At 52.7% G+C, this 25,425-nt stretch overlaps 7 protein-coding genes across 7 annotated transcripts; 4 read left to right on the top strand and 3 right to left on the bottom strand.

The window, feature by feature from the left end:
• Positions 1 to 227: 227 nt before the first annotated feature.
• NEUTE1DRAFT_124407 (uncharacterized protein) lies at positions 228 to 3,386 on the bottom strand (the record flags this gene model as incomplete). The annotated part of the gene is made up of 3 exons (XM_009855768.1): positions 228 to 1,834; positions 1,887 to 2,730; positions 2,784 to 3,386. 3 exons carry the CDS (start codon positions 3,384 to 3,386, stop codon positions 228 to 230), a joined length of 3,054 nt encoding a protein of 1,017 aa, XP_009854070.1.
• Positions 3,387 to 4,559: 1,173 nt separating this feature from the next.
• Positions 4,560 to 6,107, top strand: NEUTE1DRAFT_118046 (uncharacterized protein; the record flags this gene model as incomplete). The annotated part of the gene is made up of 2 exons (XM_009855767.1): positions 4,560 to 4,844; positions 4,912 to 6,107. 2 exons carry the CDS (start codon positions 4,640 to 4,642, stop codon positions 5,922 to 5,924), a joined length of 1,218 nt encoding a protein of 405 aa, XP_009854069.1.
• Positions 6,108 to 6,990: 883 nt separating this feature from the next.
• NEUTE1DRAFT_49722 (uncharacterized protein) lies at positions 6,991 to 7,607 on the bottom strand (the record flags this gene model as incomplete). Its single annotated transcript, XM_009855578.1, has 2 exons — positions 6,991 to 7,072; positions 7,372 to 7,607. The coding sequence occupies 2 exons, from the start codon at positions 7,605 to 7,607 to the stop codon at positions 6,991 to 6,993; spliced, it is 318 nt and encodes a 105-aa protein (XP_009853880.1).
• Positions 7,608 to 9,928: 2,321 nt separating this feature from the next.
• Positions 9,929 to 11,353, top strand: NEUTE1DRAFT_87092 (uncharacterized protein; the record flags this gene model as incomplete). Its single annotated transcript, XM_009855766.1, has 1 exon — positions 9,929 to 11,353. One exon carries the CDS (start codon positions 9,992 to 9,994, stop codon positions 11,195 to 11,197), a length of 1,206 nt encoding a protein of 401 aa, XP_009854068.1.
• A 1,514-nt stretch (positions 11,354 to 12,867) lies between these two features.
• NEUTE1DRAFT_103541 (uncharacterized protein) lies at positions 12,868 to 14,638 on the top strand (the record flags this gene model as incomplete). The annotated part of the gene is made up of 3 exons (XM_009855765.1): positions 12,868 to 12,885; positions 13,002 to 13,675; positions 13,795 to 14,638. 3 exons carry the CDS (start codon positions 12,868 to 12,870, stop codon positions 14,636 to 14,638), a joined length of 1,536 nt encoding a protein of 511 aa, XP_009854067.1.
• A 27-nt stretch (positions 14,639 to 14,665) lies between these two features.
• NEUTE1DRAFT_87089 (uncharacterized protein) lies at positions 14,666 to 18,911 on the bottom strand (the record flags this gene model as incomplete). Its single annotated transcript, XM_009855764.1, has 5 exons — positions 14,666 to 15,563; positions 15,618 to 16,073; positions 16,113 to 16,960; positions 17,012 to 18,563; positions 18,636 to 18,911. The coding sequence occupies 5 exons, from the start codon at positions 18,909 to 18,911 to the stop codon at positions 14,784 to 14,786; spliced, it is 3,912 nt and encodes a 1,303-aa protein (XP_009854066.1).
• Positions 18,912 to 19,804: 893 nt separating this feature from the next.
• Positions 19,805 to 25,201, top strand: NEUTE1DRAFT_131702 (uncharacterized protein; the record flags this gene model as incomplete). The annotated part of the gene is made up of 5 exons (XM_009855763.1): positions 19,805 to 19,852; positions 19,910 to 21,352; positions 21,423 to 21,518; positions 21,579 to 23,360; positions 24,024 to 25,201. The coding sequence occupies 5 exons, from the start codon at positions 19,805 to 19,807 to the stop codon at positions 25,170 to 25,172; spliced, it is 4,518 nt and encodes a 1,505-aa protein (XP_009854065.1).
• Between the last annotated feature and the right edge of the window lie 224 nt (positions 25,202 to 25,425).

Here is a 25,425-nt window from a genome sequence, read left to right as displayed (position 1 = left end):
CTCTTTTTTGTGTGAGTACGTTCTAGATAGATGGTTGAAGCACAGTTGAGTAAGAAGCTGGTAGAATACTCGATGGTGGTTGGGTATGTATGTGTGTATTAGTTTTAGTATGGTTCTTGAGACAGTATAAACGATACATAAGCTTTTGGCTCGACGTCCCCTTGACTAGTTTAACCCCCCTTTTGGCCAACTTCCCGTGATCGCACCTTCTTCTTTCTTCATCCCTCTCACAGTAAACTCTCGTACTTATCCAACCCTGACTTGTTCTGCTGCTGCTGCTGCTGCTGCTGCTGCTGCTGCTGTGATTGTGTCTGTTGAGGCTGTAACGGTGTCCCCCAACCCGATGATTGCGGTTGAAGAGGCTGCATCATTCCCATTCCCATCCCACCAAACCCAGACCCCATACTACCCGTATTACTCTTTGCAGCCATCATATTCCCCATGCTATTAGCACCATTATTGATACTCCCCAGGCTCAAGTTCCCAAATGACCCGGACCCGCTCCCCCAAGAAGTCGTTGTTGTTGTCAGCGTGCTACCCTGCGCAGGAGCCTTGGGTGGTGGTGCTAGACTGAACCCGCCGGTCCCTGACCCACCAAATCCAGGTGTTGAGACTGATGAAGCCGAAGCTGATGGTGGCGGTTGTAACGAAAAGGAAGAGCTGGTTCGAGAAGTACTGGATAACTGGCCGAGGTTCATACCTCCAAAGGCGCTCGTTGGCGGAGCGATAGAGGGAGAAGTAACGGCCGATGTGGGGGTTGATGACGACCAAGGGTTCACTTGTGCTTGTGATTGCGTGGCCGCGCCCCAGTTGATACCCGTTCCCCCTGTTGGGGAGGTGATTGTGGAAGGGGTAGGCTGAAGCGGTTGAGAGAATTGAGTAGATTGAGGGGTAAGAGGCTGGAAGGAGTTGAGATCGGGAGTGACGGTGCGGAAGTTGGGGCCGGTGGTTTGGGGCTTTAGCGTTGTGGAGGGAGCGGCGGCGGGAGGAGCGGAGGACCAGGAAAAGGTTGCGGCGGGGGTTGAGCGGCCGGTGCCAGTGCCAGAACGGATGGTGGGGGAGGTTACGGGTTTGTTAGAGCTGGAGGTCAGGACGTTGTCCCATCCGCCGGAGTCAAGCGGGCTGGTGTTGTTGTTAGTGTTACCGCCGCCGCCGACTAGGGCCGCGAAGTCATTGGCTGAAGTCCCGTTCGTGTCTAGAGCTGAGGAACTGGATAGCCCGCCTAGAGACATAAAGTCCTCTGCTGGACCAGAGGTGTTACCGCCGTTGAGCTCCTGGAGCTTCTTGGTTTGTTCGTCTTCTACCCGTTTGGACAAGCTCTTGATGAGATCCATGAATGACTGGAATTGTTTGAGGTCAAGCAGGGGCGTTAGACTCATTGCCCACAATATGGGCAAGATGTCCATAGCCACAAAGTCGGCGTCAGCTACCTTGCCCACAATGCGCAGGACGTTGAGGGCGGCAATCATAACGGCCGGTTCCTTGGTTTTGATGGCCTTGATTAGGGGCACAATCTTCTCCTGCATGGTAAACTTGTCTAGTGCACTAGAGCTAGACGCAGGTTTCCTGTCGGAGGGACCGAGTCCGTCGAGGCCGTCGTTGTTTGCTAATGGGTCAGTGGAGCCACCGCAGAGAACAACAAAGGCTTGGAGACCGCGGACTTTGATGGCGAGACTGTTGGTTTTGCTGAAGATCATGGCGACTACGGGGAAGAGCTCGTTTTTGATGGTGCTGAAGTCGAGGACGGGAAGGACGCTTGGGAGGCATTGAAGTGCTGCGCCGACTAGGACGGGGGTTGGGGACTCGAGGGCGGCGAAGATAATGGGGAGGATGTCTAGTGATGTCAGCTGACTGTTCAAACACAGTATGAAACTGGAAGAGCTTACCATCTTTAAACCCCTTTCCGGGACATGCAGCAACAATAACAGGTAGCTGCTCAATGATGATGATCAAACCCGCATCCCTAGCAGGATCCCTTTCCTGTGCCTGCTTTGCATTGGTGACAAAGATCTCCTTGATAACCGGCCGCACTCGGTCTCCAAAAGCTCTCTTGCCAGCCGTGGACGGAAGAAGCTCGATGATTTTGAAGATGTTATGGAGAATCAGAGAGATAAGCTCCTTATCCTTCATCTCTTCAAGCAAGCCCGGAAGAATCTTCTTCTCCATTACCGAGTTGGGAAAGTCGGGTAGGACTTTGATCAGGCCTCTCAAGAAGGCCTGCTTCTCGTTGGGCGTCTTGGCCGGGAAGGTGTCCAAGAAGCGAAGAGTCTTGACCATGATGTTGTTGAAGTACTCGCTCTGCTGGAATTCCTTGGCCGTCATCCGTGTGGCCGGTCTTCGCGTGATAAGTCTTGGTAAGACATGGTTGGCTAGCTCTTTCGGTAGTTCGCGGGAGCAGAGGTAGTTGTTGGTTGACGACGGCACGCCCTGTGACGACTGGAAGTGCCTTTTATAGGCGGACAAACTCGAGTTGCACTCCAATGGTGACCGATGGGGCGAGTTGTATAGAGATACGCACAGTAGCCCCAATGAGAACATGTCGGCCGAGGATGTCAAATTGTTGTCGAGGACAAAGTCGGGGGAGGTATAGTCGAGGTTCATCTGGACGGTCCGAGGTAACCTGGGCTCATAATGCAGGACCTCTGCCAGACTGATGGGTTGTATCGATGTCGGCTTGTCCGAATCTTGTTGAGGACTGCAGAAGGCGAGGCCGCTGACCTTCCAATCTGACTGTATGGGGGTCAGTTTAATCCATGTTCGAGGGCCACACGGAGATAACCCACCTTGGCATTAATAAGAATAGCATCTGGAGTTAGGTTGCCGTGGACCAGTCCGGCATTCTCGTGTAGGAACTCCAAGGCTTTGCTGACTTGTAGCAACCCCTTCTGATACTCCAGCTCGTCTATTTCCACCTCGCGCCGCCTCCGGGTGCCGTCAGGTTCCTCTCTGACATAGCGACTTGATCGGCCACCGACGCCATTTCGTTCCTGGTCGTCCTTCTCTTGTAAGACTGCCGCGAGTGATGTTGTTACTGGTTCCGTGACGAATTGTAGGCCACCGCCTCTGGTTTCCTCCACCGGTTCGACGAGTTCCAAAATGGCGGGATGTCGTAGCCTGGCCAGCGAAGAGGCCTCCTTCTTCAACCGTTCAACCACCTCTTCCACCACCTTCTTAAAGCCGGCGGCGCTGGACCGACTGAGGTCCTTGCTGTGCGCGTCGAGTATCTTCCTGTCGAAGACAAAGACCGAGTACTCCTTGCCGGTGGACTTCTTCTTGGCCGGGTAGATCTTCCATGGTCCGGCCGTCGTCGTGAGGGTGGAAGATATGCTGTAGTTGGAGTTGATGTTGGTCGCGCCGAGCGACTTGAAGACGCCGGCGAGGGCCATGGTCTAGGTAATCGGTCGGGGGAGTTCGAGGTTTCGGTGGATAGTTTGCGCTGGGTGGCTTTCGGGGGGGTTTGGCTACTGGAGCTGAAACTTTCAATTAGGGTCGAAATTCCCGGTCACCGTTTCTCTGTATCCATTGACGCGCGCGCAATGGGAAGATGAGGATCGAACAAGAAAGGCAAAGGAAGAAAAAAAAGGCAAAGGCGAAGAGTTGTTGGAAATGGAGATTCTCATTATCTAATTGACTGGACTTCCATTTACGGAGTGATGTGATTCGTACCTATAGCAGTTGATGGTTTACAGATCCCTCCACTAACAGATCAGATACCAAAGCAAATCCCAGCTGAACAATGTTGGAATAGTCGACCGCCAACCGACGTTGGTTGCTTCGAATAACAATGAAGGATCCGGAAGACGGCACAAGGCAGTTCAAGTTGTTACAAGTTACGTTTCGGCGCAAGCTTGGCCTCCTTAGGTAGATACAGCCCAGTGTAACTGCGCCCAAGGCCCAATCGCCAGTCGGGAGACAGTCCTGGTGTCACTCGGTGGTAAGGCTGAAGTCGATAAGAACGTAGGGAATGATAAGATGACCTCAGGGGGGAAGCCTGGAAGACGGCGGCAATGACAGCGACGACGGGACAGCGGGCGGGGAGCTCGCACTCACACCTCACGGGCAGTTCACGGCCTCGCGACTTTGAACCCCGAGGGCGGTGAATTATGTTAGGGAGCTACACCCCACCTGCTGCAATCAAGGGGGGCATTTTGCGGGGCGCAGCAGATGTGTTCTGGAACACGGTTAACACACCGAGTTCGAGACCTCAAATGACTCCGTGGGCGACATGGTTAGCGGCGGCATGGAGCGGGCTTGTCGGGAACAGCAAGTCAAAGCTCCGATCGCCCTCCGATGGTCCCTTGTTCCCAACATTGCTGTCGTCCACTTTCGTCCACTTTGCGCCGTGCGCGGGAATCTAGGTTGGGCGGTCTGACTGACGGACTGACTCTTACGTACGAGCAGTGTGTAGTGTAAATCATATAGATATTACTGTCCAGTCCGTCCGTCCTCTGTCCTTCCTCTAATCCTCTGGTCCCGGGTCCGAGTCGAAGAAGTCATCACTGATCTCTTTGTCCTTTATTTTATTTTTTTCTACCATATCCACTTTAGTCCTTTTTGTATTTAGACTAGACGACTTGTTATTTCCAGCCTTTGATACCCAAACCCAAACCAAAACACCACACACCACACATCACCAAAAATGTTCCGCACCTCCCTCCGCAGGGCTGCGGCCTTCCAGCCCGCGAGGCCATGCTTCGGTGTCTTCTCCGCCACTGCTGCCCGCCAGTACAGCGCTGCCGCTGGCACTGCCGATATCAACCCTTCCAAGCTCAAGGTCGAGAAGACCACCCAGCCCAAGGGCCTCTTGAAGCCCGAGGAGCTCGTCTTCGGTCGCAACTTCACTGGTACTGTCCAAAACCTCCCCCCAAAAGAATGCGCAATCAGCTTTGACTAACTTTCATGCCGCACCAGACCACATGCTCACCATCGAATGGACCAAGGAGAACGGCTGGAACGCCCCCGAGATCAAGCCCTACCAGAACCTCTCGCTCGACCCCGCCACCTGCGTCTTCCACTACGCCTTCGAGTGCTTCGAGGGCATGAAGGCCTACAAGGACAAGGCCGGCAAGATCCGCCTCTTCCGCCCCGACAAGAACATGGCGCGCTTCAACAAGTCGGCCGCCCGCATTGCTCTGCCCACCTTCGACTCGCCTGCCCTGATCGACCTGATCGCCAAGCTGGTCAAGCTCGACAGCCGCTTCATCCCCGAGCAGCGCGGCTACTCGCTGTACCTGCGCCCGACCATGATCGGCACCCAAAAGACGCTTGGCGTCGGCCCTCCCGGTTCCGCCCTGCTCTACGTCATCGCCTCCCCCGTCGGCCCTTACTACCCCACGGGCTTCAAGGCCGTCTCGCTCGAGGCGACCGACTACGCCGTGCGCGCCTGGCCCGGCGGTGTCGGCGACAAGAAGCTCGGCGCCAACTACGCCCCCTGCATCGTGCCCCAAGTCGAGGCTATGAGCCGTGGATTCCAGCAGAACCTGTGGCTGTTTGGCGAGGAGGAGTACGTCACCGAGGTTGGCACCATGAACTTCTTCGTGGCCATCAAGGATAAGAAGACGGGCCAGAAGACCCTGGTCACTGCGCCGCTCGACGGCACCATCCTCGAGGGCGTCACGCGTGATTCCGTCCTCGCGCTGGCTCGCGAGAAGCTGGCGCCTGAGGGCTGGAAGATCGAGGAGCGCAAGTTCACCATGAAGGAGCTTGCCGAGGCGGCGAACGAGGGTCGTCTGATCGAGGCTTTTGGCGCCGGTACTGCCGCTATTGTGAGCCCCGTCCGCTCCATCAGCTGGAAGGGTCAGCTCGTCAACTGCGGTCTTAAGCCCGAGGAGGAGTCGGGTGAGCTTACGATGCAGGTCAAGAACTGGATGGAGGCTAGGCAGTATGGTGATGAGGAGCATGAGTGGAGCTATGTTTGCGAGTAAATTATAGATATCTGAGCCAACTGGGTTACGAGGGAAGACCAAAATGATTATTTAAGCGAAAGATTTTTACGCAACAGTTAGATCCGGAAAGTTTTTCCTGTATATACTTAATGGGTTATGACATGGGATTTGCGGTAGATGGATACTCAGCCAGTTCATGAAGAAGCCTGTTATTTCCATTCCACAAAGCTATCGATTCTTGTGATATCTCAACCTTGTGCTTGTACCGGTGATGCAAAAGTCGAGGTGCACAGCATTTTTATCATTCTTGGGAGAGCTACTCTGGCTGTAAGAGTTATGCCTCCGGCGGCCCCATACGGGGAGGGGACCTCGCTTCGCTCGAGGTCGTCCTGGGCATTCACCATCACCAGTTCCACGTACTCACTTACCAGTTATACTGCCATGGGGTCTGTAGTGGTGAAGAGGAGAACACAGCATCAAATACTAATCCACCACCGTCTATCAAGAATAAATCCGCATCATCAGTCTATCCGCCCAACAACCCCCTTTTAGTACAACAGAAAAGCAAACATAACATTGCAAACCGACAAAGCAACCTACCACCCTGACCAAAGGGGCAACATGATATACAGTTGAGAAGGATAAGTAGAGTTGGGGAAGGGAGTATATGTTTGGGTCTTTTTTCTCAAAATGATCAATTCCATCATTTAAGCAGTGCAGTGCAAGTCGCAATGAAACCCCATACCCGCGCAATGTCCGTCCCATCCCATTCGCTCCCCCCCCCCCCCTCTCTCTCTCTCCTTTGCTCCCTAATTCAATTGCTCGCTATCCCATTTGAGCCATCCGTTTAGACTTATTGATGACTAGGTGTTGTGAAAAGGCCGTCCTGTGTAACCGGTCCCTGATCGTCGTCGTTGTTGTTGATGCTGCTGCTGCTGACTGCTGTGACATGTTTAGTATATTCGGCTTGGCTGTCTTGACTTGTTCACACCTGATGTTCCTCCCACTCGCTAAAGTTCGTCGTCTCGTTGAAAAGTTGGTGTTTCGTTCATTCCAGAGTTCCAACGTGAGGTCGAAGTGTTAAATTCGTGCTATGCTCCGACGTTTATTTCTCGGGATGAGGATCCTCGAGGATACCCTCGGCCTCTAGTCGGCGACGAGCCTCTTCGAGAGCCCACGTTTGGATGCTGTTGATGGATAATGTTAGCGTGTGCTGTTCAGACCACACAGCCAGACTTGAATCTCCTAGCGCAAGCTCCCCATTTACCGAAAAGCTCATATGCTTTCGGTCCTCGAACCCCCCTTTGCAGTCTGCGCAGTTACTGATATCCCCCTCCCCATCACTATTTCACGACCCCGTCCCGTTTCCTCCACATCCATCAACTCAACCCCACCTCTCTTCCTGCGTCCCCTCTCTTTCCTTGTCCCAGCCCCCTCGAGCTACCGCAACATAAGGGAAGCAAGAGAGAAAAAAAAAGCAACTTACGAAGTATCAGGCTTGAAAGCATACGCAATCGTAGCGACAGCGAAGCTGCCGCAGAACCCATAAAAGAAGGGGATCTCCCACCCTTCCCTCTTGTACTCCTCGCCCGGCCTGACGCCAAAGAGCCAGCCGCTGGGGGGGTCGTAGTGCGGGGCACCACCGCTGCGGACGGCGCGGGAGGTGCTGAATGCGCGCCGGGAAGCGAGGGCGCCGGCGCGAAGGATTGTGGGGGCTGGCATTTTGATTTTGTTGGTTTGTATAGTGTTGCGCAGTCGGCGAAGTGGTTAGACCAGTGTCGCTGTTGAAGTTGAGTTGGGAAAGGGAAGCGAATCCGCTCGGGAGGGAGTGAGTTCGTTCTCTTTTAGTCGAAGTTGGATTGGAAGATTGGAGGTTAGGTTGTTGATGACAGGTACAACTGAACTAAACTGAACCCCCCGATTACTCAATTGCCCGAGACTAATCCGGGGCACTGATGCAGATAGGTGGAGTTGCACTTCTTGGGGACAACGGGAGGCGGGAACTGCGAACGCTACAAGGGCGGATGGCAAAATCTCCACACTTTGGGTGTCCGCGTGCGTGATGATATGGGGCCGGGCAGAGCGGGCGGAGTTGCCTGATGATGATTGAGTTGCAAGGAGTGAGGCAGTTGTGGTGGTGGTCGCAGTTTGCGACTGGGCAGCTGTCGTCGGCAGTTTGCGATCGATTGATTGGATGGAGAGTTGTGAATGAGCCTATGACTGGATGACGCGGTTAATGCAAATTGGACGGGAATTGTGCACTCGTCGTCACGTGGAGGGCATTGGCCGATATTATCCGGTTCGGTTTGAGAGACGAGAGGCACGAGGGGTTAGGGTTGAGCGCAACTACCTAGCTCACCAGAAGTCTCCAACATCATGGCACCTTCCCTTCAGACACTCGATCACACTTCTTCAGAGAAATCTCTTCATATGTTGGAAACCAATGTAACTTGAGCTTGAGGGTCAATGCTTTTGACGGCGAGATTAAACGCAGGCCACTTTGCCCGATTTGCTGTGCGGCGCAGCGAAACACCATGCCATGAACACCTCAAAGTTCTTACTTAGCTTGGCACAGTTTCTCAAGCGGGGAGTCACAGAAATGGAGGATGGCGTGGATAGGCAGTTCTCACTACCTTGATGGTCACTGACTGCGGTATAACAGTTTACGATGGTCATATAGGACTCCTCATGGACGGGCATTACGTTCCCTTCTGTCTCAGCAAGTTTGGAACATCACTTCAAGTTGTACCTAGGTACTGTTCTTCCGAACACCCTTGGACTCCGAGGTTCTCACGGTTGATAATTACGAAGCGCGGCTCAGACATTGAGGTCAAGCACGCTATGGAGGATTGCCATGATCCCAGCTTTAACCTCCTCGAGTCTCCCCTCTACACGGTAGCAGAGATCCACGTCATGCACAAGCAGTACGAACTTCACTAATCAAGCCGTCCGCAACCAGAACCAGCCCTGTTGCCGATAAGACCGGACGAAAACGATGACATCTACATTTTTGTTGGCGAGGCGTTTTGTGACGCGGCGGCATTATGGATGGCGAGTTCATGGAACAGGCAGGAGAGTTCCAGGATTTCTTTAACGTGTGCAGTTAATGCTCTATGTGCGTGTGAACAAGGCGAGGAAGGAAAAGTCGGGGGCGAAGTCAGGTAACTTGCAACGCCTACGTTTCGCTGCATGTACTTGAGGGCCCATGTCCGAACCAAGGATGTACGCCTGGCACGCACCTGTCTCTCGGAGTTGACGAGCAGGAATCTAGCGATTGGACGCCATCACGAAGGGGAAGGAAGCCGGCTGCCTGAGCAAGGAAGCAGTTCCCACGGTCAAGCGGGCTCGTTGGTTCCTTCCCTTGGGAGCCTGGCTGGCCGCGAGAAGATGTGGTAACGATGGAACCCAGCCCTTCCAATTCTTTTTATTTTTCTGGCCCCTCGCTCTTCTTCAGAATCAACTTGAAGCAAATCACCGATTTCAGTTTCTATCTGGCCCAACCCGCAGTCTACATGTGAGAAAACTTACAAACACTCGATCAGTTGAATATCTATCACAGGTCAGTACATTCAACACTTTGGAGTTTCATGCCAACTCAAACAACGAAGGAATGGCACTTTTGACGCTCACCTTGTCTCCTAGAACTCATAAACTTTTAGCTGTCTGCTTCAGACTCAACGCGTTCACTATTGTCACTGATCTGTTAGTGTGTCTCGGTGCGGTCGACTCCCGTTGATGCAACCTGCACCGGACTTGAGCATCCTACAGATGATTGTACCACCATTCAAGCAAATCGGACTTCGTGAAAAAGGTATTGTCTCTTGACACTGCGATTCGGCCGTTTCGGTAACAAGTGGGGCAGCTGCTGAGCTGCCGGTTTGATTGCAATCCCTAAAGACACCTTTACCTGCAGGAGCCGGGCAGTTTGCATTATCGGTTCCACGTTTTCCAGCGCTATGTCTCCAAAACCTGGTCACAGAGATTTGGAAGAGGCCACATGGATTTCCCGTCATGATACAAAAACAGCTTTTCGCCTGGCCTGTTCTCGATTCCCTTTCTTTCTCCAACCTCTATTTCACATCATTCGGTATTTATACTCATTCCAGATGTTCAACCGTCTACGCTTATGGGTGATAGGTCTGTTCAGTGACGGTGGTCAAGACAATAAGACGCCAAAGCCATTGTCTAGCAACCGTCTAGGCTTATGGGTAATAGGTCTGTTAGGTCTGTTCAGTGGCGGTGGTCAAGACAACAAGACGCCAAAGCCATCGTCTAGCAACCGGCAGCAATGTCTCATCTACAACAAAGTTTACCACGACAACACCCGATCTCCGTCCTTTCCTGTTGGATCTCTAAGACCTCATAGCCCCATCAAATATCAGTCACCCACATACCCCTCGTCCCCTACATCTCACGAATGCTCCGCCGAATACTCCGAACTTTCTTTGTCTCCTCCCAAACTCGCCGAAACAGTGACAGACATTCACGCCCCAAATACAGAGCCCGATCCTCAATCCATCTTCTCCAACTTCGAAGGCCGCAGCGATTGCCCAACACCCGGCTTCACATACATCATCCTCCACCACCCTACCAGCCGCGGCCTGAGCATAATCAAGGGCGAGCCGACTCTACATCGCGTCCCCGAGCCGAAACCCGGTATATCACATCCATTGCTGCTCGAAGGCAAGACCAACTGGCACTGGGAATGCGTGGAGGCAGACAACTGGCTTAGCTTCCGCAACGCCGCCACTGGGAGGTTTCTCGGCTACGACACTGACGGGAACGAAAATCCGAGATGGGGAAACATTCAATGCTCAAGCAGTTGGCCTGGGATATCAGAGAAGTTTGCTTTTTTGAGCTTGAAATCCGGGGATATAGCTTCAAGCGCGATGCTCTCAAAAGGGGAAGTGGATGGTTCTGAGGCCTTTGAACGAGAAGACGAAAACATAATCAAGGATGAAATTATAGTCAAAGAGTGCCGGACAGCAGAAGGAAATATTGAGGACCTTGGGGATGTTGGAAAGTGTGAGGTGGAGTCAGAGCCGCAGGTTCAGACAGTCGCACTGTATTCACTTCTTGTACAGCCGCGGAGGTTGACGCCGTCTGATCATCTTCATCGGAACACGGGTTGCCCATATCATGCGCCTCGGTTCCGGAAGCTGGTCAAGGTACAGGTGAAGCCGGAGAGCCTTGCGGAGGGGTCGCAAGTACTTGTGGTTTGGGATGCTGATGAGGACGCGGGCACGGTTTGGAGGTTTGTGAAGGTCGTTCCGCCAGGGAAAGAATCAGTTGAGGAGGAGGTTATGGCTTGAACTAAAGGCATTTTTGGGGTGTTCTTAGAAAGTGTGTTGAGCGTGTTCCTAGCCTTTGATTGATGGCATGGCATGGTTGATTTTCTTTACCCATCGAGTCAGATATTCGGAAGGCCGGCGTAACACTTGATGAAGGCCAATGACATACTTATGAGTCTGTCATAAGCTCTTGGAATACATTCAGCGAGCGAGGGGAGAAGTTACAAGGAGTTCTGTTCTTATAGATTATTTTTCGGTGTGTTTCGAACCTTCTTTGGTGTTGGTGGGCGTCCTGATTATTTCTTGATGGTGACAAAACAAAACTAGGCAAAAGATCATAAAGCATATTACCCATTATGGTATTCTTTCTCCTCTGCCCCTCCATGAGAAAGATGACCAGCGCTACAGTATGAAGGAGGTCCAGAAAGGTGCAAAAAGAAACTCGAAGAAACTAACAAAAGAATAGCTATGTCGCCCAGGAGCTAGAATCAAGTTGACGGCCTCATCATTGTCAGTTATGCTCTCCATTTTCATAATCAATCAGTGTCTTGCGAAATACGTATGACCGCTCTTTGTGGTGTTTTATAGCTTATTGCGTCCTGCCAACACCTTCCGAAACACTCACGCTTTGTCATGTCGCGCTTTCCACTCATATAAGGTTGCCACATGATTACCGTGGAGAGAAGTCACTACCCAAGCATAGATTACCTATGTTTGGATCTGGAAAGAGCACAGCCCACAGTGGATTTCTTACAAGGAAAGGGCCATCAACCGGGTTGCGCTCCTGAAGTGACATGCCTCCTTTCGACGAAATTTGTCTTCTCTGATCCTTTAACTCGTCAAGCAAAAAAGCATTTTCCATAATTCGAAGACGAGGAACATCTTAGCTCCCTTGTTACACTGGATCTCAGTTTCACCGCCTCCACCCTCCAACAACGGGACGGACCTGGTATATCTCTCGCCAAACCTCACTCTTGCGGTGCATACCATGTCATCGGGTACCCGTATATCTCCAAAAGGTCTCCTCCATTCATGGGGCAATATGTTCAGCCACTTACCGACCAACATTAAGCACTTCCGCTACGGTGGTACCAGCACAAATGGCAGAGAGCAACCTGAAAATGAAGATCCGAGTTAAGTATCCGCAGGATGCCCCTATCAAAAGCCTCGTTCTGTTTCGTACGCCCTGGTGGTTGCATAAGAGGGACTAGACTTCGAGTGTCTCAAACTCGGTCCTGGGAGGTTGGTACGACCTAAAGACACCATTGATCATTTGTCTTCTACTCTGTATTACCCCCCTTTTTTTTCTCTTCTTTCCTATCGTAACCCAAACACTTCATGTTCAATCTATCTTTGATCATTCAATCTTCTCAACCTGAACTCAGACTCACCTACCATTCTCCATCATTGCGTACAGCCATGGAAATGATCTCCCGCTTATATCCAATGTGCGGTTACTCTTCAGTGTCTTCCCGTGGCTTTAGTCTGATCTTGCTCACCTCCGTTCTCTTCTCGAGTGTTTTCGGACAAGACCAGCAGTATTTGGATGCCCCACCTGCCAACAGATTCCTTCGTCGAAGCTATGCACGAGGTAGGTGATCGATTCCCATCATATTCGTCCTGACAAATACAGTGGTATATAATGTTCGCTAACTTCTGCACTAATTGCCAAGTAACGGTGCTGGGAAACTATGTTTATATCGACGGAGGTGAAATAAGCCAATTGATATACGGCGAAATACAACCTGGCCACTTCGCCACCGATCCCTGTAACTCGACTCTCTCCATCGACATATCACAATCATGGACCGCATCGACGGTCGAGATCAAGGTGACTCCCAAAAAGGGACCAGTGGCGCTTTCCGACCAGGCAATCTGGAATGACCCCAGTGGCGACGCCTTCCACATTTTTGGAGGACGAGCGCCGTACATGATTAACAGGGACAAGATCACGAAGGACGGGATCTGGAAATTTACGGTCGACGGCACAGGTGGCGGCACCTGGACGTTGGAACGGCCTTCAAACCCAGACGTTCTAAACAAGCTCAACTTGACCGACATGGCAGCATTCACAGCCACCCACGATTCTTCCGCCGGCGGTGTAGCCTTTGTAATAGGCGGCACGACAGCGATCACGATAGACCCAGACTCCAACAATACCTCCCCCACCATGGATCCCAAGTACTGGCATCGCACCCCGATTCCAGGTATGGTCTCTTACGACATGAAGAGCAGGACCTTCTCAAGAACCGACACCAGCGCGGCGATGCCCATGCTGACTGGTGGTCGCGCGCATTTTGTCCCTCAGTTTGGCTCCAATGGCTTGATGTTGGTTTTGGGAGGAATTATCGCTGGAGATGTTCGGGATTTCAACAATATCACTTTTTATGATCCCAAGACTGGGCAGTGGGGATGGCAGAATACGGTGGGATATGCGCCGACGGATCGGTTTGATTTTTGTATGGTGGGTGTTGCCAGCCCGGCTGGAACCTATGAACTGTAAGTGAGAACACCAAAAACATCCCATGCCTGTTTGATGTCCAGCTTGACATGCGGAATATCTGTCCCTCTGAGCCTCCGAGCATAAACTAACTTATTCTCGATTCTACTCCACGTAGTTTCATCTACGGCGGAGAGAACGAGGCCCCCAGGGCGCGTTACGCATTCTATGACGACATCTACATCCTAAGCCTCCTAGGCTTCGTCTGGCTCAAAATTGATGCACACTCAGTCGAGCCGTGCAACAACCAGGATTGCGTCGTGGTCGGAAAGCGCCAAATGCTGGTAGTAGGCGGTCTCGGTAAGAACTGGTCTACCTGGGATGAAGATCCTTTTCCCCAGGGCCTCGGCATCTTCGATTTGACTGATCTCGTCTGGAGCAAGGATGGAAACTACGATGCCGACGCAGAGGACTACAGGACCCCCAAGTTTGTGGAGGAATGGTACCAAGATAAGAATCTGTCTGCGCTATCGTGGTCGTCTGATGAGGTGAAGAGGATGTTCCTGAAGAACCCTGTTTCGTTTACCGCGACGACCTCGGGTTCGGCCCCGACTTCCATTGCTACCTCCGCCCCTGGCCCAGACTCGGGTCAGCAGTCGTCTGTTGGCAAAGCCGGATCGATTGCGGGGGGAGTGGTGGGCGGTGCCGTTATTTTGTGTATACTATCTGGGTTGGCTTATTGGCTTTGGCAGAAGAGATCGAAGCCCTCACCATCCGACGAAGAGCTTAAACCTGGTCAGAGTAATGGTAACGCACTGAAGCATTCCCCTTCCCTCGAACCCAAAAGAAAGCTTCCTACAGAAGGCCTGGCAACGGAGATGTACACCCCGCCAGATGAATTGGCATGTGGAGGAGGTATCAATGAGCGCTGGGAGCTCGACGCATCGAGTCCACCCCGAGAGCTAGATACCTCACACGGGGCGTGTGAGCTCGGTGTGGAGAGCAGTGAGGTCACTCGTTGAGTTGTTAACTATGAGCCCATTGAATAAGACGGATATCATGGTCAAGTCTATTACTTGTACAGGCTTTTTCGCTTATACTTAAACTTAATCGCTGAAGACTTGCTTTTCTCTCCCTTACGAATTGATCCTTAAAACACAACATTATCTACTCATCACCATCATCAGGCCCCTCACCAGTAGGTACCCAAACCAAGAACCCTCCCTCCTTCGCATCCACCCTCACCCCCTCAGACGCAGGAATCACCCTCAACACCTTCTGGAAGTACTTATCTCTCACAGTCAAGCCTGGCTTGATCCAGTATCCCTGCTGTTCACTCGTCTTGTCCTTTTTCTTCTTCTTTTCCTCCCTCTCTTCCGTCTCGCCCGATCCAGGTCCCAGGCTAGTAGGCAAAAGCCTATACTCCACTTCCCTTCTACTCACAGGCAACACGGGCACCGCCGACAATTTGGGGCCCGAGAAGGCGAATTCACTTGAGGTATCCATCGATACGCCAAACGTCAAGAAGTGGTTGGAGGCGTTTTCGATGATTACCCTTAAGAGGATCAGGGGAGTAAAAGAGTCTGGGTTATAGGTGTCGAGGTAGGTGACGTGGGCGAGCACGCGGGGTTCGATGCCGAAGAGGGAGAAGCGTGGGCAGGGGAGGGTGGTGGTGTTTATTACTGTTTCTTCTTCTTCTTCGGCATCTTCTTGTTCTGTAGATGGAGATGTTTCTGGAGATGAGGAAGGTGTGGGGAGCCGTTTCCATCGGATGACCATGGCCAAGTCAAGTGGTGCCGGGCCGCGATCGTCGAGACTGAATTTTTGCGCGACGATATCGAACGAGGTGGTTTCGATGGTGTGTGGTTTCATTACGTGGCCACCACCCTTTTCAACGGGAAGGTTTGAGTCGTCGTGGTGGTGGCGGGTGATTAGGCAGGTCATTGGCTCAGGAGAGCTCGTCTGGCTAGGCTGTGACTGTGGCTGTGGCTGGCGTAGAACTTTGACGTCTACGTCGACGACCTTGAGATCTTCAGAGGCGAAGGAGGCGTAGCGGGTGAGGAGAGACCAGGATTGGTGGAGGCCTTTGTAGGGCACTACTGCGTCGTTGTCCTCCTCTTCTACTTGAGACGGGAGGGAAAGAGGTTGGATGTTTTCGGCGTCGAAAAAGGAAGGCCAGGGGTCGGGGTGGACGCGCGGGAGGAGCTCATAGTTGGCTTCGAAGGGGTTGAGCACGTTGAGTTGGAAGACGGAGGTTTGGATGATGGTAGTGCCGGGGTTGGTGGACAGGTGGTAGACTACGCGGAGAGTCAACTCGTAGCGGCTGGGTCGCTCGATGGGTGGGAAATGTAAGCGGACGGTGGTGGTGGTGCTTGGCTGGATGTCGCCGAGGAAGTAAGAGGAGACCTTGGATTCGCGGCCGGAGGAGCTGCTTGTGGAAGATTTCTTCTTGTTCTCCTCCTCCTCTTCTTTTGTTTGTTGTTCTTCTGAGACGACTTCCACTGTGAAAGACGGAGCAGTCAATGACGCTTCGTCCTCGTCGCAGAATAAGAGCGCATCGAACTTGGAAGGAGCCTCGACGTCTTCGGCGTTGTAGATGTCAAAGTCGAGTGTTATCGCCTCGTTGGTGTAGTACTGTTCCTTGATCTCGCTCTTGATCTCCATCTTGGGAGGCCTTGGAAGGATTCGGAGGGACAGAGGACTGACTGGCCGGGTGATGCGCTTCCTGGTTGAGGGTGTGGGATACCAAATGTGGGTCATGTTGGGCATATCCCGGAGTTTGAGAGACTGGTGGAGGTCAAAGGACTCAGTCTCGAGTGTCGCGGTGAGAGAAAGAGCGGTTACTTCGCCTTGTTCGCGAAGTGGTATGTCCATAACGCAGACGAGAGTATAACCAGGTGAAAGAGTCAGGTCGGTGGTGCCTTGTAACTCAGTTCCTCTCTCATCCTCCTCGGCCGAGTCTTCTGTCGTCGGCTCTCTATCGCTAGGGGTGATATCCTCAAGGGGTACCGGACATAAAACAACGTTACCATGCTTTTGTCGCTTGCTGCCTTCTTCTTCTTGTATTTTATGTCTTAGTACGAGAGTGTTGATGCTGCCATTGAACTTGACCTCGATCCTGCTGAATGGTATGGGAGCGGATTCGACATGGGCGTTGGAACGGAGGCACAGTTGGGCACGGGTGGTCTGGCCTGCTTTCCCTTCCTCGTCTCTGAAGACAAAGGTAGCTGAAATAGGCGGGATGATCTGGCCATCTGCGATATTGACAAGCGGCTTGGGATCCGGCGTTATTGGTTGTAGGGACTTTGTGATGTCATATTGCCAGTTTTTGCGTTTCGTGAAGCCTATATTCTACCATCAGCAGACGAAGTCACTCAGAACTCTTGGCATCTTACCTCGGTCCAGCAATTCCCAGTCAATGGTAACGACATCACCAAGATCACCAGTCTTTGAAGCGGCTGCCCTTAGAGCCCAGCTAACTTCCTCGGCCAATGTTGGCCAGCGTTCCTTCCTGAACGACATGGTTTGCCAGATAGGCCGCAGCAACTCGACAACCTTGGCCCATTCCTGCCTGAGACTCAGTTCCCTGGCTAACTCTAGAGACAACTCAGCAGCCAGCCGTGCTTGGTCCCTCTGCAAAAACTCGTTAAGTGCTCGTGATAGGCAGTCGATGATCATGCCGTTATGATCCACACCCTTATAGGTCATGTGCTCCAGCGGAAACTCCTCGTGGGGTTCTGGACACATGAAGGTGTCATATATGAAGCCCCTGCTCGCAAGGTGAGAGGCCGGAGAAGAGCCTGGTGGTCTCCTATCGTCTTCAGGCATCGCACGAGCCCGGGCTCTCCGGGCATACAAGTGCCTGGAAGCCAGACGATACCAATAACCTGTATGGTGAAGGAACTCCCAGGGTTGTAGTCGTTCCCCCATAATGTTCTTTTCTGGGTTGAGGTAGAGTCGCATCTCAGCAGGATCAAGCTCTGGGATGCCTGCCTTCTCCATCAAGTTCGCCATGACGATTGCCCAACGTGCTTGCCAGGCCTCCCACCCATAGTTGCTGGTGCCTCTTCCAAGGCGCTCGACAAGATCCGCCATCCTTTCGCGGTGGAATTGCCACCTGCGAACGGCCGCGCTGTTCTGAGCGCCCCATAACAAGCAGCGAATGGAGCGGATGGCTATCACGTCAGCAAGAAGCCGCGCCTCGTTCCAGCGAGGACTCCAACTTGGTATTAGTTCGACAACCTCTGAGCTTAGCAGGTTCTCGTATGCTTGTTCGTAAGAGCGCAGGGCGTTCTCCATTTCCAGGCGAAATTCGGCCAGTACAGCTGACTTGAAATCATAACGAACATTCCATCCTGCCAGCGAAAGCGTTTGGGAAGTACCTGTTGTTGGTGGCACGGTTGGCGGCGGAGCAACTCCCCTTCCTCTCTTCTTTCGGGAATGCCTGCCCAGTTCTTTGTAATACTCCATTGAAGCGCCGTATAATGTGATCAACATATTCTCGGCCATGCGCGCAAGGTCTTCGTGGTTCTCGTTAGGGGGCATGAGGAAGACCGACTTGGGGTCAAGCGCACAGCCCCTGCGAATAATCTCAATGCGATCTTGGAGGTAGTCCGTGTGGTCGCCAGAAGGGTCGGACAGAAATACAATGGCGAGCTTGATCTTGTGGCCTGATTGGATCAGCAGGTTCCTCAACTTGTTCACGTCGGACTTGATGTGGTTATCGCTTAGGGTGGACTGATTTGGGTCGGAGACGAGGTTGTAGAAGCAGAGCACGACACTGGGAATCAGTTCCTGGTGTTTCAGCGTCCATTGCCCATCGATCAGGCCGTCGGGGTACAGAGGGGATATCGGAGTCAGAGGCGAGAATGGCGAATGGAGGATGGCACCCGGAGGAGCTTCTATCCCTTCGGGCAAGCGGGCGCGGCGGGGAGGCAGCAGGAAGGACTGAAGAGAATAAAATGGGTTAGAGATGAGCTAAGGTATAGTTTAGATATCATACGGCTAGAGGATACTCACCCTCTCTGCTGACTTGACCCGGAACCGGTAGCGAAGCTGGTGCTCGTATGCGATGCATGGTAAGGTCGAGGCATCCCGCTCTTGGATGTAGTGTAACAGAGCTTGCGCGGGAGGAAGATCGAGAGGAGGAAGATCGGACCGGACCTCGATGGCCTGGTCCTTGAGAGTCTTGCCCAGTTCAGGGTTGTGGGCTGAGCTGGAGTTGGGAGGGGAGACGCCGAGGGTGAGGAGGAAGGGAATGTTGTGGTCCAAGCTGCCGCGCGGATAGTTGTCCATGGTTGCTACCTGTGTATTGAGTACTGTGTATATAGAGTTGACCCGACAAGTGTGTTGGTTATAGTCGGTTCATAGTCTCGTCGTCGTCGTCGTCTTCTTCTTTTACTGATGTGCGTCTAGCGCTGTAACTCCGTAGATCGGATCGACTGCCCACGTCTCGTCTCGCGAATCGTTGGTACGTCCGAAGTCGTCAAGTTAAGTCCGTTGGCGCCCACTTACATCCGCCCCTTGTTCTCGGTAGAGGTAGGTAGATGGCCTCGGCGGTGAAGCTCCGTCTAGGTAGGCAAGGGAAGTTGAAGGAAGGGGAGTTAGGTGAAGAGAGGACTCGGAAGCCGCCGAAGTGAAGGGAAGTGATGGACGTGTGAAGTTGGACGTTCCACCGATGGAGCTCCCGCTGATGCGACGCTGTAACACAGGCGGCTGATCCGCTAGACGTCAGCGGTCCAACCGCCGCCCATGTGCCTACAGGGGTACCAAAGTGTGGGGCTTATCTTATCGGCACAGCGGTACCTGCTGAGAGCTCCAGGCACCCCCTTGCTAACAATTAATTGTACTTTTGGAGGGGAGGTTTCGCGTTGATTGATTGACTGTTTGGCAGAACCGGGCATGCAGCGCAGCAGGAAACGCGTCTCAAGGACTCAACTTCTTCTTCCCACTTCACCTCGACCACCACCCAGCCCAGGTCCCAGACTCCGGATTCTCAAGCCATGGGTCTGCGATACACATAACCTCGCTTTCTGATTTGTGCCTTGACCATCACCACTTTGCTTCGTCTTTTGGACTTTTTGGGTCATTCAGCAGCACATCCACCCATTGGCTCCCAGCGCCGTCGCCATTGAATTTGTTTTTGTTTACTTTATCCTTATTTGGGTCCAAGGCGCCTCCACAATACAATGCCTCTCAAAAAGTCTTACTCGGACGCCTATGCCCAGCCTCCCAAGGTCCGTCACAAATGGCCTTTCCTGGATGATAAGTCTTTACTAACATGGCAATGACAGCGCGGAGGATGGCAGAGGACAAGAAGCAATCCCCCCAACAAAGGACCTCTACAATCGCTAGCCCCCGTCTCGGAATCTTCCAAGAACAAGCTCCAGGCCTTCCGATCCGACGACACATCTTCCAAACCACCACCAAAGTCTGTAAAGCCCGTAAAGGCCGCCAGCAACGAACTGCAGAAAGAAAACATCAACACCACCAAGTCGATCCCCAGGAAGAGGCCATTACCAGACTCCAACGACGAGCCATCCAGCGACGCCAAAACTCCCGCAGATCGCCATTCATGGAAAGATCTGTTTGGTGTACCTGAAGTCATCACCGAAGAGGAAGATGGAGAAAAGTCGCCCGGTGACAGGGTCGACTGGAGGTCCGGAGTGCCCTTACAACTACCCGCTTCGCCAATGATCCCCAAGAATGGCAGGAGACGTGCGAAAAGCTCCTCGCCTGCCTCATCACCGGCTGCCAAGTTGACCACTCCCCACGTCGCCCTCAAGAGGTTTGCCGGCGCTTCCAAGACACCCCATGCAGATCCTGCCTCGGACTTGTGGAGCCGTTACTCTTCTAATGGAAATGAGACGAGTCCCTCAAACCACAAGAACCCCCTCTTTGCCCAGCTTATGGCATCGTCCTCACCTCGCCCGCAATCAAGCGATCGATCGCTGAGAAAGTCCGTCAGTTGCGGTTCCGCTTGGCCCAAGCGGCGCCGTACCCTTTGTCCTGATGAACAAGATAGGATCGTTTCCCAGGATACTCCCAGAAAGAAGAAGTCGAGCCTGTTGTCAGAACTACTACAATCCGTTGATGGAGAGATCGACAGCTCGAAAAAGCCAAACAGTGCTCCAGCACAGCAGAAAAAGTCACCCTCTCCCAAGAAGAAGTCACCATCAAAGAGAAAGACAACACCCCAAACCGTTCCTGACCAAAACTCCTCTCCCTCACGGAAAAAGGCCGAGCGGCAAAGTACCGAAACTGACGCCTCAAAACAACCCGAAAAGGCATCTTCGGACTACGGTGATGACGACTTTGACTTTGACGAGAGCACTCTCCTCGAACTGGACGCTAGTATCCTTGGTCAAGGCGACGGTAGCACTCTCATGGCAAGTGACGCTGTCTCGCCAGCTCCACGCGAATCGTCAAAGACCCTTGTCGATAATGACGAATTTGGTGATCTCGATGACGATATCTTTGATGGGGTAGAAGACCTGGTGGCTCAAGTTGAGTCTGCAACACAGAAACCTGCCCAGAGGTTGTCACCTAGAAAGAGACCGTCCCCCAAGAAGAGACTATCGCCTAGGAAGACGCAGTCACCCAAAAAATTGCCTCAACAGGTTGCGGGCGATGAAGATGACGAGTTTGGTGATGATTTCGGTAATGATTTTGACTTTGACGCGGTCGAAATGGCTGCGACACAACGTGCCAGCCATGCGCAAGATGTTTCCTCACATGTATGTTTATGAAAGTGAGCTTGTCGATCCGAAAGAGATGGAAGTGCGTATGCTAAGACATCTATATTAGCCTAGTCAAAAGCCTAGAGCCATACAGAGGTATCTGGTAACCAATGTTCTCGAGAGCTCCTACACGGATGACCGTGGCCGTGAATCCCCTGAGAAGGTAGAGTCTCCTCTTCAACCGTATGTGTATGTCTCCTCTACTGATATTGTCCGTTCTTAGATCCTCATCGTACAGGCTGATAGAACCAACTCTGTGCGAACGATCCATCTTCGAGGCGACTGGTTTGATACTCCCGCGAGCGTCAGCGCATACGTCCACATTATCGGCCAGTTCGAAGACCAGGGGAAATGTGTCGTCGACAACAACCAGAACATGCTGATCCTGCACCCAGATCAGCTCATCTCATCCACTGTCGTTGCCGACTCATTCAGCTGCATGCGGCGTGCGGTCTTGCAGGACAGAGTCAAAGCAACCAGTGACTTGTCACCCGCCCTTGTCTACGGTACTATTCTGCACGAGATTTTCCAGGAAGCTTTGGTAGCCAATAAATGGGATCCGGCATTCCTCACAAACGTCATCAACAAGACTCTTGAGAAGCATCTTGAGGACCTGTACATCCTCAAGGTCGGCATGGACGATGCAAAGAGTCATGTACAATCCAAGATGCCTGAACTCCGGTCTTGGGCTCAGCTGTTCGTAACTTCCCAGCCAAAGCCTGATGCTATCGTCCAAGGTCGGAACGGTGACAAGGCTACCATGTGTGTCAGCAAGCTTCTGGATGTCGAGGAACATGTCTGGTCACCCATGTATGGTCTCAAGGGCAACATCGATGCCACCGTCCAGGTCACTATGCGCGACCCCCCAGCAAGGGGCTCAAGCTCAAAGGCGTCAACGACCAAGACCTTGACCGTCCCCTTCGAGGTCAAGACCGGCAAAAATGTCAACAGCAACCATCAGGCGCAAACAGCACTCTACAACTTGCTGCTCTCGGATCGCTACGATATTGAGATTGTCTACGGTATCCTTTACTACATGGAGACATCACAGACACTGCGCATTCCCGCCGTTAGGCATGAGATCCGCCACATGATCATGCAGCGCAACCAGCTGGCTTGCTACATTCGTGAGCGGAGTGTCCAACTGCCCCCTATGAAGAAGAGCAAGAATGCGTGCGGCAGATGCTATGCTCAGACGACCTGTTTCATCTATCACAAACTTGCTGATGACGGAGATGGGGAGACGAGTGCAATGAACGAGAAGTTTGATGAAGTAGTCAACCATCTCAGCCCTACCCACAAGGAGTTCTTCTTGAAATGGGAAGAACTTCTCACCAAGGAGGAAAAGGAAAGCCAAAAGCTTCGCCGAGAGCTATGGACTATGGTCAGTACAGAGCGCGAGAAGGTTGGACGTTGCTTCGCCAATGTCATCATCGAAGAGGGCTCAGCATACGAGAATCACCAACAGATGGGCAAGACCAACCGTTTCGCCTACACCTTCATCAAGGACAAGCCTGCCCCCGGCTTTTCGTTTCTGGACTCGCAACTGACTGTGGGTGAGCCCATTGTCATTTCTGATGAACAAGGTCACTTTGCACTTGCGCTAGGCTATGTCACCTCAGTCAGAAAGACTCGCATCGCTGTTGCCGTGGACAGAAGACTGCACAATGCGCGCGTCCGACAGCCTGGCTTCGACGAGGCCGATAATCAGGTCTTTGCCAGCATCATGCAGGTTCCTGGCTCTGGTGATAACGCCCCGGAAGACCGTGAAGCCGGCCCGGTCCGCTACCGTCTAGACAAAGATGAGTTCAGCAATGGCATGGCAACAGTACGCAACAATCTTGTTCAGATCATGGCCGATGGAGTCTTTGGATCTAGGCAGATCAGGAGATTGGTTGTCGACCTTGAGGCCCCCCGCTTCAAGGCTGTGCCAACGCAGTATATTCTCCCTTCTACCGCGTCGGGTCAAGGTCTGAACGTCGATCAAAAGGCGGCTGTCGAGAAGGTCATGTCTGCTCAGGACTATGCCCTTGTGCTTGGTATGCCTGGTACGGGCAAGACGACTACCATTGCGCACATCATCCGTGCCTTGGTGGCACAGAAGAAAACAGTCTTGCTAACTTCCTACACCCACACCGCCGTGGACAACATCTTGTTGAAGCTCAAGGATGACGGGATTCCGATTCTTCGTCTCGGTCCTCCCGTCAAGGTTCACCCTGAAGTTCCTTCGTTCGCCACCCTCGCCGGCGTGCCAAAGACTTCTTTTTCGGAGATCCACGAGGCCTGGAACGACACCCCGATTGTGGCGACGACTTGCTTGGGTATCAACCACCCTGTCTTCGCCGAGCGCATCTTCGACTACTGCATAGTCGACGAGGCTTCCCAGATCACGCTTCCTATCTGTCTTGGTCCCATCCGCATGGCACGCAAGTTTGTTCTAGTCGGTGACCATAACCAGCTCCCCCCTCTCGTACAAAACGAGGAAGCTCGCCTCGGCGGTCTCGACGTGAGCTTATTCAAGCTTCTCTCCGAGAAACATCCCCAAAGTGTGGTCAATCTCGAACACCAGTACCGCATGTGCGAAGATATCATGACCCTTTCCAACACGCTCATCTACAATGGCCGGCTAAAATGCGGCACCGAAGCGTTGCGCACTACATCCCTCGAGATTCCCGACATGGACGCTCTAGCAACCAAGCACTTTGATGCCGATTCTTTCCTCGCCTACTCCGAGCAACACCCGCTTAAAGAAGGAGATAAACTCTCTTTCTGCCCCTATCCCACCCTCACTACCTGCTGGCTCCGTGATCTCCTCGACCCCTCCGCGCGCGTCCGCTTCATCAACACCGACTCCCTCCTTCCCCACTCACGCGAAGAGAAATCCACTCGCGGTCAGCGCATCGTTAACCCGCTTGAGTCCCGCATCGTCTGCCAACTAGTCGACTCGCTCCTCACTGTCGGCGTGCCCGCTTCCGAGATTGGCGTGATGACGCATTACCGCTCGCAACTGGCTTTGCTTAAGCACAATATGAAAAATACCCTAGGCGGTAGCGCAGGAGCAATAAGAGCGGGCGTTAAAGTGGCGGCTGAGGAAATCGAGATGCACACGGCCGATCGCTTCCAAGGAAGAGATAAGAGTGTCGTGGTGTTGTCCCTGGTGAGAAGTAACGAGGGGTGCAGTATCGGCGAACTACTGAAAGATTGGAGGAGGATCAACGTGGCGTTCACAAGGGCGAAGACAAAGCTGCTTGTTGTTGGTAGCCGTGAAACTTTGCGAGGGGCGTCTTCCTCGGTGGCTGGGTCTCCTTCAGCAATCGCTAGTCCCGAGCTGGGAGAAACCGGTGATGATCAGGGAGAAGGGCAAGGAGAACCAGAAGGAGGCGAAATGCTCGCCCGCTTCGTGCGCATGATGGAAGATCGCAACTGGGTGTATGAGCTCCGTGCTGGTGCTTTGGAGGGACATAGGTTTGCGGATGCGAATGCTGCTTCCACGGCTGCTGATGCTCTCAGCCCTAGGAAACCTAATCCCATCTTCAAGCCGGTTTCGCCTAGGAAGGGTTCGGCGTTATCACCATCTAAGAAGGCGAATGCGAAGCTTGCCGGGAAGGGATATAAGGTGCAGAGCAAGCTGCAGTTTGGGACGCCAAGTCAAGGGAAAGAAAATGTCGGGAGCCAAAGCCTGAAGAGCCCGAAGAAGGGTATTGTTGGTGGAGGGAAACATAACCCTAAGCGCATTGGAATCAGTGAGCGCGCAATCATGAAGGGGAGGCCGATCATGAGGGATATCATGAATGAGATTACTGATGGGAGGTTTTGAGCGGCTGCTCCTTTGAAGTATTGGTTAGGGCATCGGCTGAGCGGTTTCCATTACAGTTGGACTTGTTAGTTTTGGAGGATTTCCGGTATGGCTGTTGTGGGTGTAAGAAAGAAAAAAGTATTTAGGATTCTTGGGCGTCATGGGAAAAGTTATCGGCATCTCCTTTGGCAAACTTGGTCTTTCTTATTAGGATAGGATAGGATAGCGTTACCTGGTATTGGGATCCTGAGTGGTATTTGGTACTATGCCCATT

Source organism: Neurospora tetrasperma (genome assembly GCF_000213175.1).
Source record: "Neurospora tetrasperma FGSC 2508 unplaced genomic scaffold NEUTE1scaffold_6, whole genome shotgun sequence".
In the NCBI taxonomy this organism is placed as follows: Eukaryota; Fungi; Ascomycota; class Sordariomycetes; order Sordariales; family Sordariaceae; genus Neurospora; species Neurospora tetrasperma.
The sequence above is the reverse complement of the archived record's forward strand: the minus strand, read 5'-3'. Positions and strand labels throughout refer to the sequence as shown.